This window comes from Mastacembelus armatus, chromosome 4, assembly GCF_900324485.2.
Source record: "Mastacembelus armatus chromosome 4, fMasArm1.2, whole genome shotgun sequence".
Lineage (NCBI taxonomy): Eukaryota > Metazoa > Chordata > Actinopteri > Synbranchiformes > Mastacembelidae > Mastacembelus > Mastacembelus armatus.
The window spans coordinates 24,440,906-24,455,796 of NC_046636.1; the positions used below are offsets into that span (position 1 = coordinate 24,440,906).

The following is a 14,891-nucleotide window of genomic DNA, read 5'->3' on the forward strand; positions in this document are numbered from 1 at the left end:
AGAGTGGGTGATATAAGAACTGATAGAAAAACACATTCAAGTAGGTAAATGCTCTGAATTATTTACTGTTGCATGGACCACAAAGCGTCGGTGCCTGGCCAGTACAGGAACCCAGGGGGGAAATATTCTGGCCATATGAATACTATAAATATCCTGCTAAAATGCATTTCTTTTTCAATTTAGGTTTAGCAAAAATGGTGAAAGGGATGCCAATGAGAAAAAAAAAAAAAAAAAAAAAAAAAAAAAAAATTATCTGACCCTTTACTACCAGAGCTTCTTTTTTGCTGTGCAGTGTTTGAATCAAAACTAACCAGAAGGAAAAGTGGCAGGTTTAAATCAGAAATATTAATATTCAGAGTTTTGTTCTGTTAGAGCTTTGCAGGTTTGTCCTGGAACATCTCTGTTTCGCCGCCTTTGTTGTTCATTTGTCCACATTGAGGGTGCTATGTCATTCAGAAAGCCTGTCTTGTGAAGATGTCAATAACATGTAACTGACTGCAGTGTATGTGGGTCTTTGGCAACAGGGCAAACAAAGTATTAACTCTGAAATGCAGATTTCAACACTTGACTGAATACAATAACTTTTCTGAACTCTACCTACAATAAACTTGGTTGGTTAAAGCTGATTTATTATTTGTTATTTTTTAGTTATTAACATTTACAGTGGATACAAATATGATTAAAAAGTGGAACTGATCTTAAAATGAAGAGAGAGAAATGAAAATGTTGCCGAAAGGGCAGAGAAAAGTATTTCAACTGTACATAATTTGAGCAAAACAACTTATTTACCTCATAGCTGTGCTGGCGTGCGGATGGTGATAAAGTGAGGTATTGGTGTGGTTACTGAGACATGACGAGTAGCAGCGATGGCTGACTCAACTTTTCCTTCCCTTTCCGCAGGTCCGACAAACAGGCAATGCTCTGTCTGAGCTCGAAGCTCAGTTATGCACTTAGGGCCTGTGCTGAGACTCTGCCTAATGGAACTGATCATTTAATGATCTGTGGCATGTCACTGCCAGTGCAGAGTGAGTGAGACTCACTGACTGACAGAAAATTAATGTCCAACACTGTCAAGATGTGGAAATAGGCATTGGGGCTTGTACGGCAGTGCAGTTTTTATTGTTGGTGTAAAGTGAAGGAGGGGTACAGTTTGCGCAAACACACACACGATGAGGGGACATTCAGGGCCTGTTATTTGTGAACTTATTTTTAAATTTTGCAAATAGTGTAATCCCTGGATTCATTTTACAGAAAATAAATACAGCTTGTATCTAAAAAACAGAAGATTTATAGTTTATAACTCTATGCAGTCATCATTTTTGCAACACTCTAACCACTGAGGCTATTTTAACTATTGGCTTGAGACATGTTAAAAACATTAATCTACTCTGGTGAAGCACAGGGAGGACAGACCGAATATAAACAGTTTCTGACCGTGTCCAGGTGAGTGCGCTGATGCTTGGCGCGGTCGCTGGAGTTGCTGAAAGCTTTCTGGCAGCCAGGATGCTGGCACAAGTACGGCTTCTCTCCTGTGTGGCTCCTCAGGTGGATCTTCAGGTTCTCCAGACGAGAAAACGCTTTGTTACATCCCTCGAACTGTGGAGGGGAGAAGACAACACACACCCACACACACACACCCACACACACACAAAGACAACCACACACACACACACACACACACACACACACACACACACACACACACACACACACAACCATGCAGGCACGTAAGGACCACAAAGGAAATAAACACCCACCTGCATGTACACACACAGATACACATATGGAGTGTGTGCACGCACATACAGAAAGGAGAAATCAAACAGTAGAAATTGTCTATTTCTGGTTCAGTGTGGGTTCTGTATATGTGTATGTCTGTGACTCAGAAAGAAACAGTCCCACTCTTTTCCTCACTCCCTTCATCAGTCTCAGAGCTGGAGGAGTTTAATCTCCTCCACATATTCACAACCGAAGAAAAGTGAGATATGCTGAACAACATGGGGGGGATAATTGGGAGCATTTTTTCCATGGCTCTTGAATTACGTGACCAATGCAAAGATCCCTGTTGAAAACCATGTCCAGTTGAAAGACAGCGACATGTGTGACAGTACACCTGTCTCAAAGCTGCCGCTGTATCAAAACTGCAGTGGAAACTGGAGTGTGCTGTGCAGTAGCGTTTAATGAGCTGCAGTGCATTGCCTGGGATAAGTGCCCTGCTGTGTTTAGTACACTAGAGTGACAAGTGACAGTAAACAAGCTCATATCCGACCCAGCTTGGCCCACTTGATCCCAACCACTCAGCCAATGAACACCACAGATTTGTTAACATGTGAATGATTCATAAGGGTTCTCGTATATCCACTCCAGCTCTTAAGCAGAGAGCACAGGTTATTGGTTGATGAGGCGGCCCATGTAAAGATCCCATACACAGGCTGCTGTGTAAAGAGTCTAAGTGTATGGGTGTACAGTAGTATGGGAAACACAGCTCGGTTACTTATATGTACCTAGTGTTAATCTCATTTGGCATCATCATGACATCAAGACACCCGCCCCTAACTGTCACAGGGTACAACAGGCTCTCGTCAGCATCAGAGCTATTAGATATGACTGGCACATACAAAGAGAAGGCACTGGACATGTGACTGGATTCAGGTGGAGACTGTTTGCTCTTTTTGACCAAAAAGTTCTGGGAACTATGGAACCAGAGAACCAAAATCATCCAGGAAGCCCTTTTCTCTTTCCTGTTTGCATTTTCACCACATCTGGGATAGAATGGCAATGTTTCAAACAATTTTCACCAGGAAACACCAACAGAGTCACACATGTTGCCACAGTGCAGCTGAGAATGGGATCGTTATTTATTTCACTTTCATTTCTTTCTAATCACATCATGAACCCAACACTTCGAAACACGTTAACCTCTTTGAGGTCGTCAAAAGGTTCTTGGCCTCCTCATCAAGATCCTGCAGTGGAAATGTGATATGTGCAAGATTTGAATATTTCTGAATTTGTGAGCTGTGGTATGAGAAAACACTACAATACACTGTAGCAGACAGCAATGCATAACTTTATGATCACATTAATACTCCACACAGCTGCTCTTCTATTTGGCAAGATGCAAAAAATGTTAACTGTGTTGAACAAGAAGACCAACCTTGTCTTTATTTGTGCTGGCGTAAGAACATAAAGATGGCAGGAAGACAGCTGGTTCGTTAATAACATGGTGCAACTACTAAGCTTCCCTTTAAATGTTAGACAGTATCTTCTAAGGTAACCACTTCCACCCTTACCTACATTTTAATCCAAAAAAGGCTAAATTGACCTTGGTACAAATATGATTATATCCACAAACTGTTGCAGTCTTTACTGCCCATTGTATCCTGACTGTTAGTGAAGCCTGCTGACAACAGGTTGGGTTACGGCTAAGGAGAGGGTGACACCATTCTTCTAATGGACCTTCATCTTCATCTGGACTCAATGCTCATCTCTGGCCTCCTTCATTCACTCACACAGCACAGGCAGCACCTTCTATTCACTGGAGCTCCATTTAATATCGGCGAAACCTAAGCCTGACATGGTAGAGCCGTGTTGGGTGACCAAGCTGATCTGTGGGTGTGTGTGAATGTGTCTGTGTGGCTCAGTAAGAAGAGTCGTAATCTGTCTGATTATAGCTACACAACAGAGATCCTCATGAAGTTTGTAAGACCGTGGACCCAGTGAGTTTGGAAACAAAAGCCTGCTTTGACATGAGCTGATGCTTTTTTCCTCTGTCAGATTTTCACAAGTAGCAAACTAAGAGTTTTAACTGAGCTTGTAAAGATGATTTTATTGTAAACATAACTGGCAAACCTAAATGTATCAGAACAATGGATATCAGCATATCGATGCCTTTTATCAATGACTTTTTTTTTTAAATCATCTATTCCGAGTCATTTTGCCAATGCCTCACCTGAGTTCTACTACCAACACAATGCATTTTATATAAACATGTTTCTCTACAACCCGTGCACTGTAATGTGTGGTGTGGTTAAAGTTAAAACAGCACCCATGTGAGTACAGCAGTAATGTCCAAGTAGACAGCAACACAAACCTGCAGTATGGAGAACTGGAAAGAAGTCTGAGGAAAAACATAATCCAGGATTCCTCAACAAGTCACAGACACACACATACTGTCCAGGCTTCAGGATACAACCAGGGCAAACGTCTAAGAGTTCATGCCGCACCATCTTGTAGAGCGGAAACATGTTATTCTAAAATGATGCCAGTCAAATGTTTAAGCTGGAAACGTCTAATAAGCAATGAGGGTGAGAAAGTTTCATAAAAATCTCAGTGTAGAAGAGCATCCACGCTGCCATACCAGTCATGACAGACACAGTCCATGCAGACTGCTGAAATATGGCGCCAAGCATTTAAGTTTGGAAAACAAACATGGCTATTATTGACTTGCCAAAAGTGTATATTTATGTATAGGGGAATAATCATTCTTTCATTGCTTTCTTTTCCGCAATACAAATTTGAGGCTGAATTATAGTTAGAGGTCCGTGGAGGAAACCGTGTTAATCGTGTAGAGCGTATTATTACTGTGGGAGCGGGACTAACACGGAGACGGCTGAGTATGAGGTTTTCCTGCCTGCTGGGAAACCAATAGGCAATGCCACCTCTAGGCATGGACATTACCCAGAAACCAACAAATATTTTATGCTAGGGTAAGAAATTTTAGCATGGCTAATCTTCTGGTTGAGTGGTTCTCAACTTCATTTTGGATATTTGGGGCCAACAGGCCTGTTAAAATCAAATACACTACTACTGCTCGTATTGATGGGTATTATCATGTATTAATACTGTTGATGTGAGCATGATAGGGACCTTTAGGTGAAGGAGTGACCCATGGTAGTTAGACATCTTAGGTCCTGTGTTTGATTCCCACTAGATGAAGTCAACTTAAGAATATAATAATGATGAAAGCCTATAAAAATAATAAATTGAAATAAGTCAGCATATCCTTTATATAATCTATGACGTAATGTCTAAAATATAAACAGTTTAGAAAGTAATGAAGACATTGGTTAAAACGGGAGAGATGTGGTGGCTGAGGCTTCTGACCCAGAATCAATTAGACCTTTGATATTACGTATGAAAACAGTTTAGACGGCACTAATCACATTAATTGCTTTAAACATGTTTAGTTTTCCTCTCTGAAAACCTCCGCCTAACGTAAACTAGCAAATCACCACACAGGGGGAGTGGCAATGGCAGCATGGAGGGATTCGAGCCCCATTTGACACCATCTCACTCTTGAGTGGGGAGATTCAGTAGCTCTGTAAACATTGGGGATGACAGTGGGGTCTTGACATGGCTGAAGGGGGCAAGAGTGAGTTGAAAGCCTGAGCAGGCAGCTGATCACAACAGACAGATTATGAGCCCAGCATGCAGGTTAGTGGAGGTGCAGGCCTGGCTGAGGCCTTCGTGGGAAATGACTCCTGACTGGCAGGGAAAAGCCCAAACAGTGTTGGGGCTAAATGGCAGCAGTGTACAGCTCTCCTCACATGCAGTGACTCATAAGCAACCAGCATGAGCTTCAGATGATGCGAACAAAACGGCCATTATGGTGAGATGTTGGGGAAAATATGGCCACTGATGGCAAATCTGATTACAGGCTTCAATAAATGGTGTAAGAAGAAACAAGGAGAGAACCATAGGAAAGGTGTAGGCGTTCTCACTGTGGTCTCACAGCCAAGGTCATCACCTACCATTCTTTTTCCTTAAGAATAAGCTCCAAGATTTTCTCTCCAGACAGTCAAGAAGCTTGTCTGAGGTTGTTACAGACTTGAGGAAATCCTTCAGCACCAATATCTCTCCTCTCTGGACATTGGCACTGTAGCAGTTGTATGTCAGGCCTCTGACTAATGATGGAAAGATGAGATTCAACTGTTTAGCTGCTAACTAGCATGAAATTCTCTATTACCCATGTTCAGAAGGCCTCCTATAAAAGAAAGGTTCTCAGAGCCAAGCAGCCTGCACCAGTTTTCTGCTAACACATCCATTACTGCTAAGCCTGACAGACATGAAGGACACAGTGTTTTGGTGGCAAAAGCAAACGCAGCCAAATAAAACATGTCATAAAGTGCCAGTGCTCTAAAGTAGCCTGTATAATGTTGGAAGTATGAAAAAAGCGGTTGCTGGAATGAATTGGTTTATCACAAGGTGTCTTTCTCTGCCCTGACCAACAAGGAAAACCACCAACACTTCGGGATCTGTTCAGAGGGGTGGCTGTGGAGCAGAGTGTCCTGGCTGCGGATGGGAGGAACATGTGCATTTAATCTGCCTGCTTCCAAATGCCCTGTGGCAACCACAGCAAAGAGCAGAAAAACGTAAATGGATGAAATTATATCCATATGATTCAACGAGACAGCTAAGGAGAGGCAGGTTTCTCATGCGCTTTGTCAGGATACAAAATTAAACACAGCTTGGCTGAAACATTCGCATTACATAGTTTACACATATCATTTCCACTGTGAAGCAGGAACCTTTTAGCAGCCAAACCTCATCTGTTGTGAATAGGGTTTTAATTTGAATCAAAGATTTTTTAAAGAAAAAATTAATTCACACACTTAATCTCATCTTGTCTCCCTCTTTTGTTGTGCCTAATTTTTGATGGGCTTTGATTTATGGATGGTGAGAAATCACTGCACGCAACAAATTACTAAAAGCGAGGGGGTGTTGTCCAGATGCGAATGAACATGCGAGAACTCAGCCGATAAATCGGTGGGAGGAAGTAGTCATGTAAATGACTAAAGAAATTGTTCTTAACAGCCATTTTGCACTCACGCCTGAATAGTTTGGGGGGCCAGATTAAAAACTATGTGGATGGCACAACAGGAAGCATTCCTATGATGACTAAATGAGGCTGCTCACATAATGAGCCAGCCCAGCTGTTTTGTTCCTCTCACAGGTTGTTTGCTGGAGATTGAGGAGGAAGTGCAGTGATGGATCTGAACCCCTGCTCCTGCGGTGGAGGCCTGCCACAGTTCGAGCCTGGCTGCACAATGGCACGGCGAGGCTTCATGGAAGTAGTTAACCTGCTGTGATTCAGAGGCCTTCGCTCAAATGTCTACCAGCTCTGTAGCCCTGCATCAGATTAGAGAGCTAAGATGTGATTTCCTGTTAAACCGGGCAGCCTGCGGTTTACCAGTTCACCAGGTTGACAGAAGAAAAGAAAACGGGGTCACGCTCTCAAAGAGAGATGAAGCAGACTGACAGGGGAAAGGATATGTCTTTCAGCATTACCAGGGAAACAAACTGACTTGCAGCCTAATTATTAAAGCATATTCAGTCTTTCTTGTAGAGAAAGAGTCAGGGTGTCAAATCATTTTCATACAGACACAGTTACCCTACATACCCTCAACTGTATGAACACGCTTCAGCGGTAGCGCTACCTTTGAAACATGGATCATATGCCTGATCACATCCGTGTCAGCGTCCTACCAGAGAAACCGGAGTTGACCTAAAAAAAAACAACAACTTAAAGAGCTAATTTCACAATGATTGACTCTTAAAATTTTTCCAGCTTCCCTGATAAAAGTATGCATTGGTTTCATCATTAATTAGGTGTATTTGTTCACACAAGCTCCATATTTACCTTTTTAAATTTTTAGCTTAAAAGTTACAAGGATGTGGCGTATGGCTATGATTTTATTACGTTTTTTATTTTTAAATTTCCTCGACAGACCTGCACCACGATGGCTTATTGTGAAATGTCATGCACTTATATTAATTCATTTTGTATAGAAAGGTATCAAATGAAAAATGCACTATAGTGCTATTGACAAAACTAGACGCATTCATTATCTCTCTTTTAATTCAACATTGTGCTCTCGCAGCATTTATGTGAAAATATTTAATTCAATGTTGAGTCTCAGACTGTCACACAAATTGTCATCTTATTTATGTTATGAATTAAGCATTTAAAAGGGGCTTTTTAAGTTCCAGTGGTAAATGAAAAATGTATTTTGTTTCTAAAACAGAGAAAGACAAACATGAGAAAGCTGTTTTGCACATTAAGGATTAAATATGGGCTTTAAAAAAAATACAGTATGAGAAGCACTGGCTTAAGTCTTCCCTTTACTGAGGAGATATGATCCTGTGGTCTCTCATTCACTGCCAGGCTTCTATAAGAGCCATCCAGCTTTGTCTCATGACAGTGTGTTTATTCTCACCAGCAATCCTTACCATTTATACTGGCTAATTAGAGTGCAATAGAAAGCTTCCAGTGCCACAGACATTAGTAACCATCGAGGCATTAATTATAAACTCATTCACGAAATCTGAACCAGCCATGAAAAAGACAGACGGAGGGTTGCGCAGTGAAAATCCTAAACATGATATGTGTTCCGAGCCGGCGCCGGGACTGATGTTACTGGCAGTCAATACAGGATCCTGTTCGATGGGTCCATGAGCTGCGGCGTCCTTTGACACCCGGGCTTCAATCTGTCCAGCACCTTTCACTCACACCTGCCTCCATCCTCACTCTTCTCTCTTCTACCCCCTTCTGCCAGTTAGCTACTCTTGCTGTACAATGGAGCATTATATACCTCAATATGCTTCGTGATGCCATTTTATATTGGCGTTATTAAAGGAAAGGATGATAGATACCAATTAATCAATTGCATGTGATGACAACATTATATTTAACTGATCCACTTTACTGCTCTTTACTGTTAAACAAATACCATGCAGACAAATGTGATGACTGGCCTGAGCGCTGAAGCCATCTTTTTTATTGGATCATCACCATCATCCCTCAATTTCTCCTGGCTTCATCACTTCAACTTTTGTTTTTTATGCACTTATTTGACAATCTCCTCCAGAGCTATTTTTCTATTACATGGAGTCCAGAAGTCTAATAAGCTTAAAGCTGCAGTGGGAATCTTTTAATGTTGGCAGCACCAAGATACTCTCGCTTTTTAACTCCGCTTATTACTTCCAAAGTGGAAACTGTCCAAGCGAATGTGCCTGTTGCTTGCTCAAAATGCAGCATGTTTTGTGACTGCGTTTCATTTTGGTCTATTGAGGCCGCTGGTAACTGGCATCTTTGATCTGGAAAGATTCCCTGGTTCTGGCATCAACTCTTGACATTTACCATTCACGTACTAGAAAGAAAAATAACAAAATCAGCAGCAAACCACAGCCTTAATCCAGAAAATGAATGCACTGTGCTAAAAGCCGTTTTCTAACAGTGTGAAAGTATTTTAGGGTATAATGAGTACATGGATTCTTGCTGTGGCCAGAGAGTGTTTCAGGCTGATGTATACACCCAAAGTCACAGTTTTAATGTCTGTTAAATGCCAACTGGGAACTCTTGTGGGTCACATTACCACTTTGTGGTTATATGGTTATATTTTTAAATCTCACCTTTATGCCTTTTAATGGCTTTAAAGCTGAGCCAACTTGATATAACAGCTACCGTGGTTTGAAGTCACAGTGTTCCTGGGTCATAGAGACTTGTTAGGTAAATACATAAAAGCCCTTCTCCCTTTTTGGCAACCCATCTGTTGTCCACACAAGGCAAGAGTTGACACAGCTGTCTTAATGCTCACACCCACCGTAGCGTACGCTGGCGACTCTATAACTCTGACATGACAACAAATAAACATTGCAGAAGCCCTGAGATTTGCCAAGCCAAATACCTCGATGCCAGAAGCACTATAGTATTCAGACAGAAAACATGCCAGCAAAATTAAACAATAGGTCAACATGGCATTGTGATCAACATCAGCCCAAGGACTAGAGCAGGGTTAAGGGGAAGAGAGTGCATTTATGCAACCCTCTGGAGGGGAACCAGACCTCAAAGCCTTCTGGGTAAAAAAAAGCAGCTGCCCAAGAAATGTGGTGCAACAGAGATGCCACGGTGCCCCTCGATTTGTTCACTTCTCAGCGTGCCAAGGTTGTGTTCTTTTCTGCTCTCGGCGGGACTCATGGTCCAGTTTCCATGTATGTGGATGTGGCTTTATGTGGATGTGGCTTGTTGCAATATCTCAGACTCCACGAGACATTAAATGTGTCAAGTGAAATCATGGTTCAAGCATTCTCAGTGAGCACGTCACCATTCATTTACATTTCAATAAGTCAATTCACCACATTTCAGAATATAATTCTCCATTCATGTTCAATAATTCACTCCTCACCAACACGTCTCTGTCACTATCTTATAAGAAAACACATTTATTACAAAGCAGCACAATTACAAAGGATTCAGGCAACCAATGACAAAAATGATGTTTCACTACTCACTGGTATTCTTCAGTAATTGGCTTCATATTTCTCATGAGACATATGTCTATATCAGCCACAACAGGAATCCAGGCCTGGTACTCACTGGCCTCACACAATGTGCCAATTAGAACTCAGGCAACAATACGATACAATATTTTCTCCATATACATTATTTTTTTCCTGGCTCTACTTTAAACCGTGAATGACCTAATCTGAGTTTCTGAGCTCGAGTCATTTTCAAATGAAATTGGCATACCAGTAACGCTCATGTGTTTGTTTTGCCCCTGACCAGAATGCGGGACAATCTAAATAACAGCTGCGACATGACACAGTATGAAAGATCACTGTTATGAGAGGCTGGAAGAACAAGGGAAAAATAAAAGGATATGCTCCGACTTTAAGGCTTCTTAGTTCTGTTGTAATTCTGCTCAAATAACCAAACCAATCTGGTTCTAAACCCCACATAAACCTTTTTACATCAATGTTAAACTAATTCAAAAACTGAACGAAGACCGAATATGAAACAGATGTTTTTATAAGTGGACAGAAAGACAGAGGGTTTCTTTCTGGAGACAGTTAGAGATCGTTGGGGTGTAAAACTCTATGGGGGAGAGGTAAATCCCAGCTTAAATATCAGTGCCTCTGTTGTGCCAGTTCTGCTAGATCACACAATCATTAAATAGAGCAATAAGGAATCGGATCATTCTGTGTCCTCACATGTTCCACTGAGCAGATTTTTTTTTTTTTATCTCTCTATGCTTTTTTTTTTCTCATTATCAACCATCACAGTACAGTAGATGTGGTTTTGATATATGTGGCATTCAACAGCACTATCCACACCCCAAGGCTCTGTTTGGATCTCTCCATCTGGATCACTCAGCACTCTCTGTTGGGCATTTGAAAACACACAAGTCTCAGTCAACCTGTAGCATAATCTGTTCATTCAACAAAAATACTCTCAAGTCCACATTCAGCACATACCAAATCACTTGTCATGTATAATGCCTTGTGATGAATACTAGGCAAAAATGCCTTTTTTTTTTTTTTTTGTATGACATCAGTAGAAGCGAATTGCCTATCTGGCTCAATTTCTTTCAGCCTTCACTTCTTTTCTCAAACATTCAAATTAAACACGGCACACTAACCACAGAACACCACAGTGCATAATTTAAACTTGACACCCTAAATGTAAACATGGCTTTCGCTACATAATTTATCCATATGTCTCTTACTGTTTATTTTGCACGGTAGCAACTCAGTTTCTCATATATATTAGCTGCAGGTCTGGCCTAGTCTGATGTGGGTCTGGCTGGGTGGATGGATACTGTCATCCTGAGCTTGTGGTGTGGCCCTGAGGCAGATGTGGTCCTGATGTGCATAAATGTACTTCTTGTTTGCTTGTTTGGTGGGTGATGTGCAGGTGGTCATGGGTAGATGTTGTTCTGGACGTCTGCAGGGCCTTCTACTATTCTGAGAAATCAGCAGAAAACAAAAACGAACATCTGGATGCACCAGAAGCTCAACCTCTGCTAGACACACTCACACTACCCATCTGTTTGATGAGTATGTTTGTGGAGCGGCTGCCGTTATACAAAACACAGGCAGTGTCTGAATGCGAGGCGTGGGAGAGGATGGGTGCCTCAGAGCTGAGAGGAGCTGTTATGTCTTTGCTTCATAAAATGATACAAGGATTCTTTAGCTTTAATCATCTGTTCGACTGTAGTAAAGCTAAGAGCTCCTTCACAATGTATTATGATCCATGATGGCAGAAAAAACTAGAAGGGAGGGGTCATTTGGACATTTGACTTTCTAGAAGAAAAAAAAGATTCCACATTTATTCTCCATCCACCCTCTCTCTCTCTCTGCTGCATGAACCAGGTCTGCATCTGTACAACAACTGTCTGAAGGTGAAGGAGACCCCAAATACAAAGCCCAACATCTTCACTTATACGTATTAGTAAAGTGATCTGGCTCAGTAAAGAGGTTAAACTGATTAAGCCTTTGGATTGGACATAATTATGACCCAATCTCCATGCAATGTATAACCAGCCGCAGCCTTGGGTCTTCAGGTTTCTGATAGCAGAGTGTGATTAAATGCTGAGGAAATGGGGAAACTCAAAATACTGCATTCCAGACAAATGCAATTAGAGTGTATCACATGTAGTAAATCCTACATGCTTTGATACCTGGTTATGGGGTTCAAAGCAAGGTAGCTGTAGCAGTCTGCCCTTTTTTTTAGCTTGATTTCATTCTAACAGTCTACCAAATTTTCATGAAATGCTCCAATGCAAATATTGTGCATGCTACAGCAATGTTATTCATTAGCTGTATTGTTCAAATACAATTAGTGGAGTGAGAAAAAACATGAAGTTGTTCAGTTTATCATCATGGACAGTGACATGTTATCATCCCAGCCATATGGGCAAGGAAGCCAAACTTAAATGACTTGTCATTTCAGTGAAAGCTGCTCACACAGTACATGCTGAAAAAGGTTCTCAGTGCCTGGCGTAGTCTGTTACATGTTGGCTTGACCCAAGCTAAATCTATTAGGCGAAAAGTTAACAAGCAAATTGTGTTTTGCAGAGTATCCTGCAGTGTTAGACCACTTGTGTTGACATGGCAGGAAGTTATTTTGTAACAAACCAACATATTCAACAGGGCACATTAGCAAAAAACGTAGAAACTCCAATTTCAAACATTTAACCTCAAACCAGCTGTGAACAGTTTCTCCACTACTGTTGATGAAATTCTGAGGTGTATCAAGGAGAAATCAACTGAAACTCATACTGAGTTAAAATGTAAAACTTTTTTGGACATTTTGCACCACACTTTTTTGTGTGTGTGTGTGTTAATCCAGACTTCAGCAATCAAGTGAAAAGCTCACTGGGTAATTAGACCCAAAGGACCTCGACATAAGGACACATGCAGTCAAAGGTAAACAGACATTAAGTCTACTGATATTAAAGAAAACTATGTGTGTGATTCTTTACTCTGAACTTTTAAAAATGATTGTGAATATGTTACCACAGTTGAGTGGTGCTGTGGGTGTTTCAGGCCACCCTACCGCTCTCCTGTGCCTTCTGGCACCTCCAGAATTACAAGTTAAGCGCCCTATAATTACTATACTATATAATTATATATATATATATATATATATATTATATAAATATATATTTTGATTAGATTTTAATGACAAATGTGATTGTGTTTGAGTGTCCAGCTCAGGTCTCCCCCCTCCCTCCATCGGTCTTCCCTGTTTCCTATTTGTGATTTACTCTGAAGAAAAGCACAACATGGCCGCATGTTTGTAGAGGCAGTGAGTGTTAAGTATATCAATGTAGTCCTGGGGGGGGGGTACTGAACTATATTACTGCAAAAGATTGACTGGAAAAATGTTTTCAGTCAAGACGTTGACCTGGCCCGCTCAACAAGAAAAACAAGCAAGAACCATATACCCAGAGCTTTAACTCATAAGCCAAATCATCAGCCATAGAGCTCCTCTGCCAGCAGTTTCATCATACCATTATCACATATGGACAGTTTTGTGTTACTATTAGTATGACGACCAGACTGCCAGGCAGCACGGCAGATCTGACAGAAACAAAGGAAAGAAAGAAATTATACTACCTAGCTCCTGGATGAACTGGGGAATGACTGACAAAAATAATTCTGGAAATAACTAAATGGTGAACAGAAGCACAGAACTTTAAGATAAAGTGCTATAATTTGATCTTGACCAGGTCATTATTTGGGCTTGATTAAGTCTTTGCATTTATTCATATATATATATATATATATATATATATATATATATATATATATATTTATTCAGTCTTAACAGACTTTGGGAAGTTGTTTCCTAAGGAGACTGCTGACATACGGAATCAATGCCCTTTCTCGCCTATTGACCCCGATTACTTTAAATGAGCCATATACAGATCTCTTCTCTCCCAATACATTGGAGTGCATGTGTGTCTATAGCCTGAGGAACCGTTTAGCTTTGCTGAGCCACAATATTTTTTGTTCGTAATTTGGTTTCCATGCATGCCTGATTTCTTTGGGTCAGTGTGAATGTCTGTATGTTGTTGCTGCTAAATGCAAAAAAAAAAAAAAATAGTGAGTTTAATTCTTAGTGTAACACTTATAGGAGTGTATGACTATACCTCCCTCAGCGTTTTTCATGATCATCTGAAAACAAACGAGTTTCACCACAAGCAGATTTGGATCCAGGTGGTTCAGAGACTAAACAGAGACTGGACTCTAAATTGTCCAGACAGGCCACAGTGTCAGAGGCTCATTGGGGTACAAGCACATTAATATCAACGTCACTCGCCGCCTGTGCCCAGTGCCCAGACAGCTCCTGTTTCAGGCAGCATTCAGAGGAAAAGTCGGGTCATGTGTTGAACTGCAGTTTTAATTAGCTAATGGCACTTCTTGTTTCATCTGCGGCATCTGTGTTGATTGCTCACAAAAGACTCCATTTTACCCTTGAAAACACAAGCTATATTGGCACCGCTCTGCGTCCTACACCTCTGCGTCTGCTGCCAAGGGATTTCGCCATGCTCTTCCAAAAAACAGTCTTGTAAATCTAAATATATATGTTCGCTAGTTTCACACTA

At 41.1% G+C, this 14,891-nt stretch overlaps 1 protein-coding gene across 1 annotated transcript in view; it reads right to left on the reverse strand.

The window, feature by feature from the left end:
* The window catches only part of LOC113129381 (zinc finger protein GLIS1-like), a 64,088-nt gene that overhangs the window by 16,132 nt on the left and 33,065 nt on the right, over positions 1-14,891 (reverse strand). Inside the window, exon 5 of the mRNA XM_026305339.2 lies at positions 1,435-1,596. Coding sequence (XP_026161124.1) covers positions 1,435-1,596 — 162 coding nt within the window. The remainder of the gene's footprint in view (positions 1-1,434; positions 1,597-14,891) is intronic.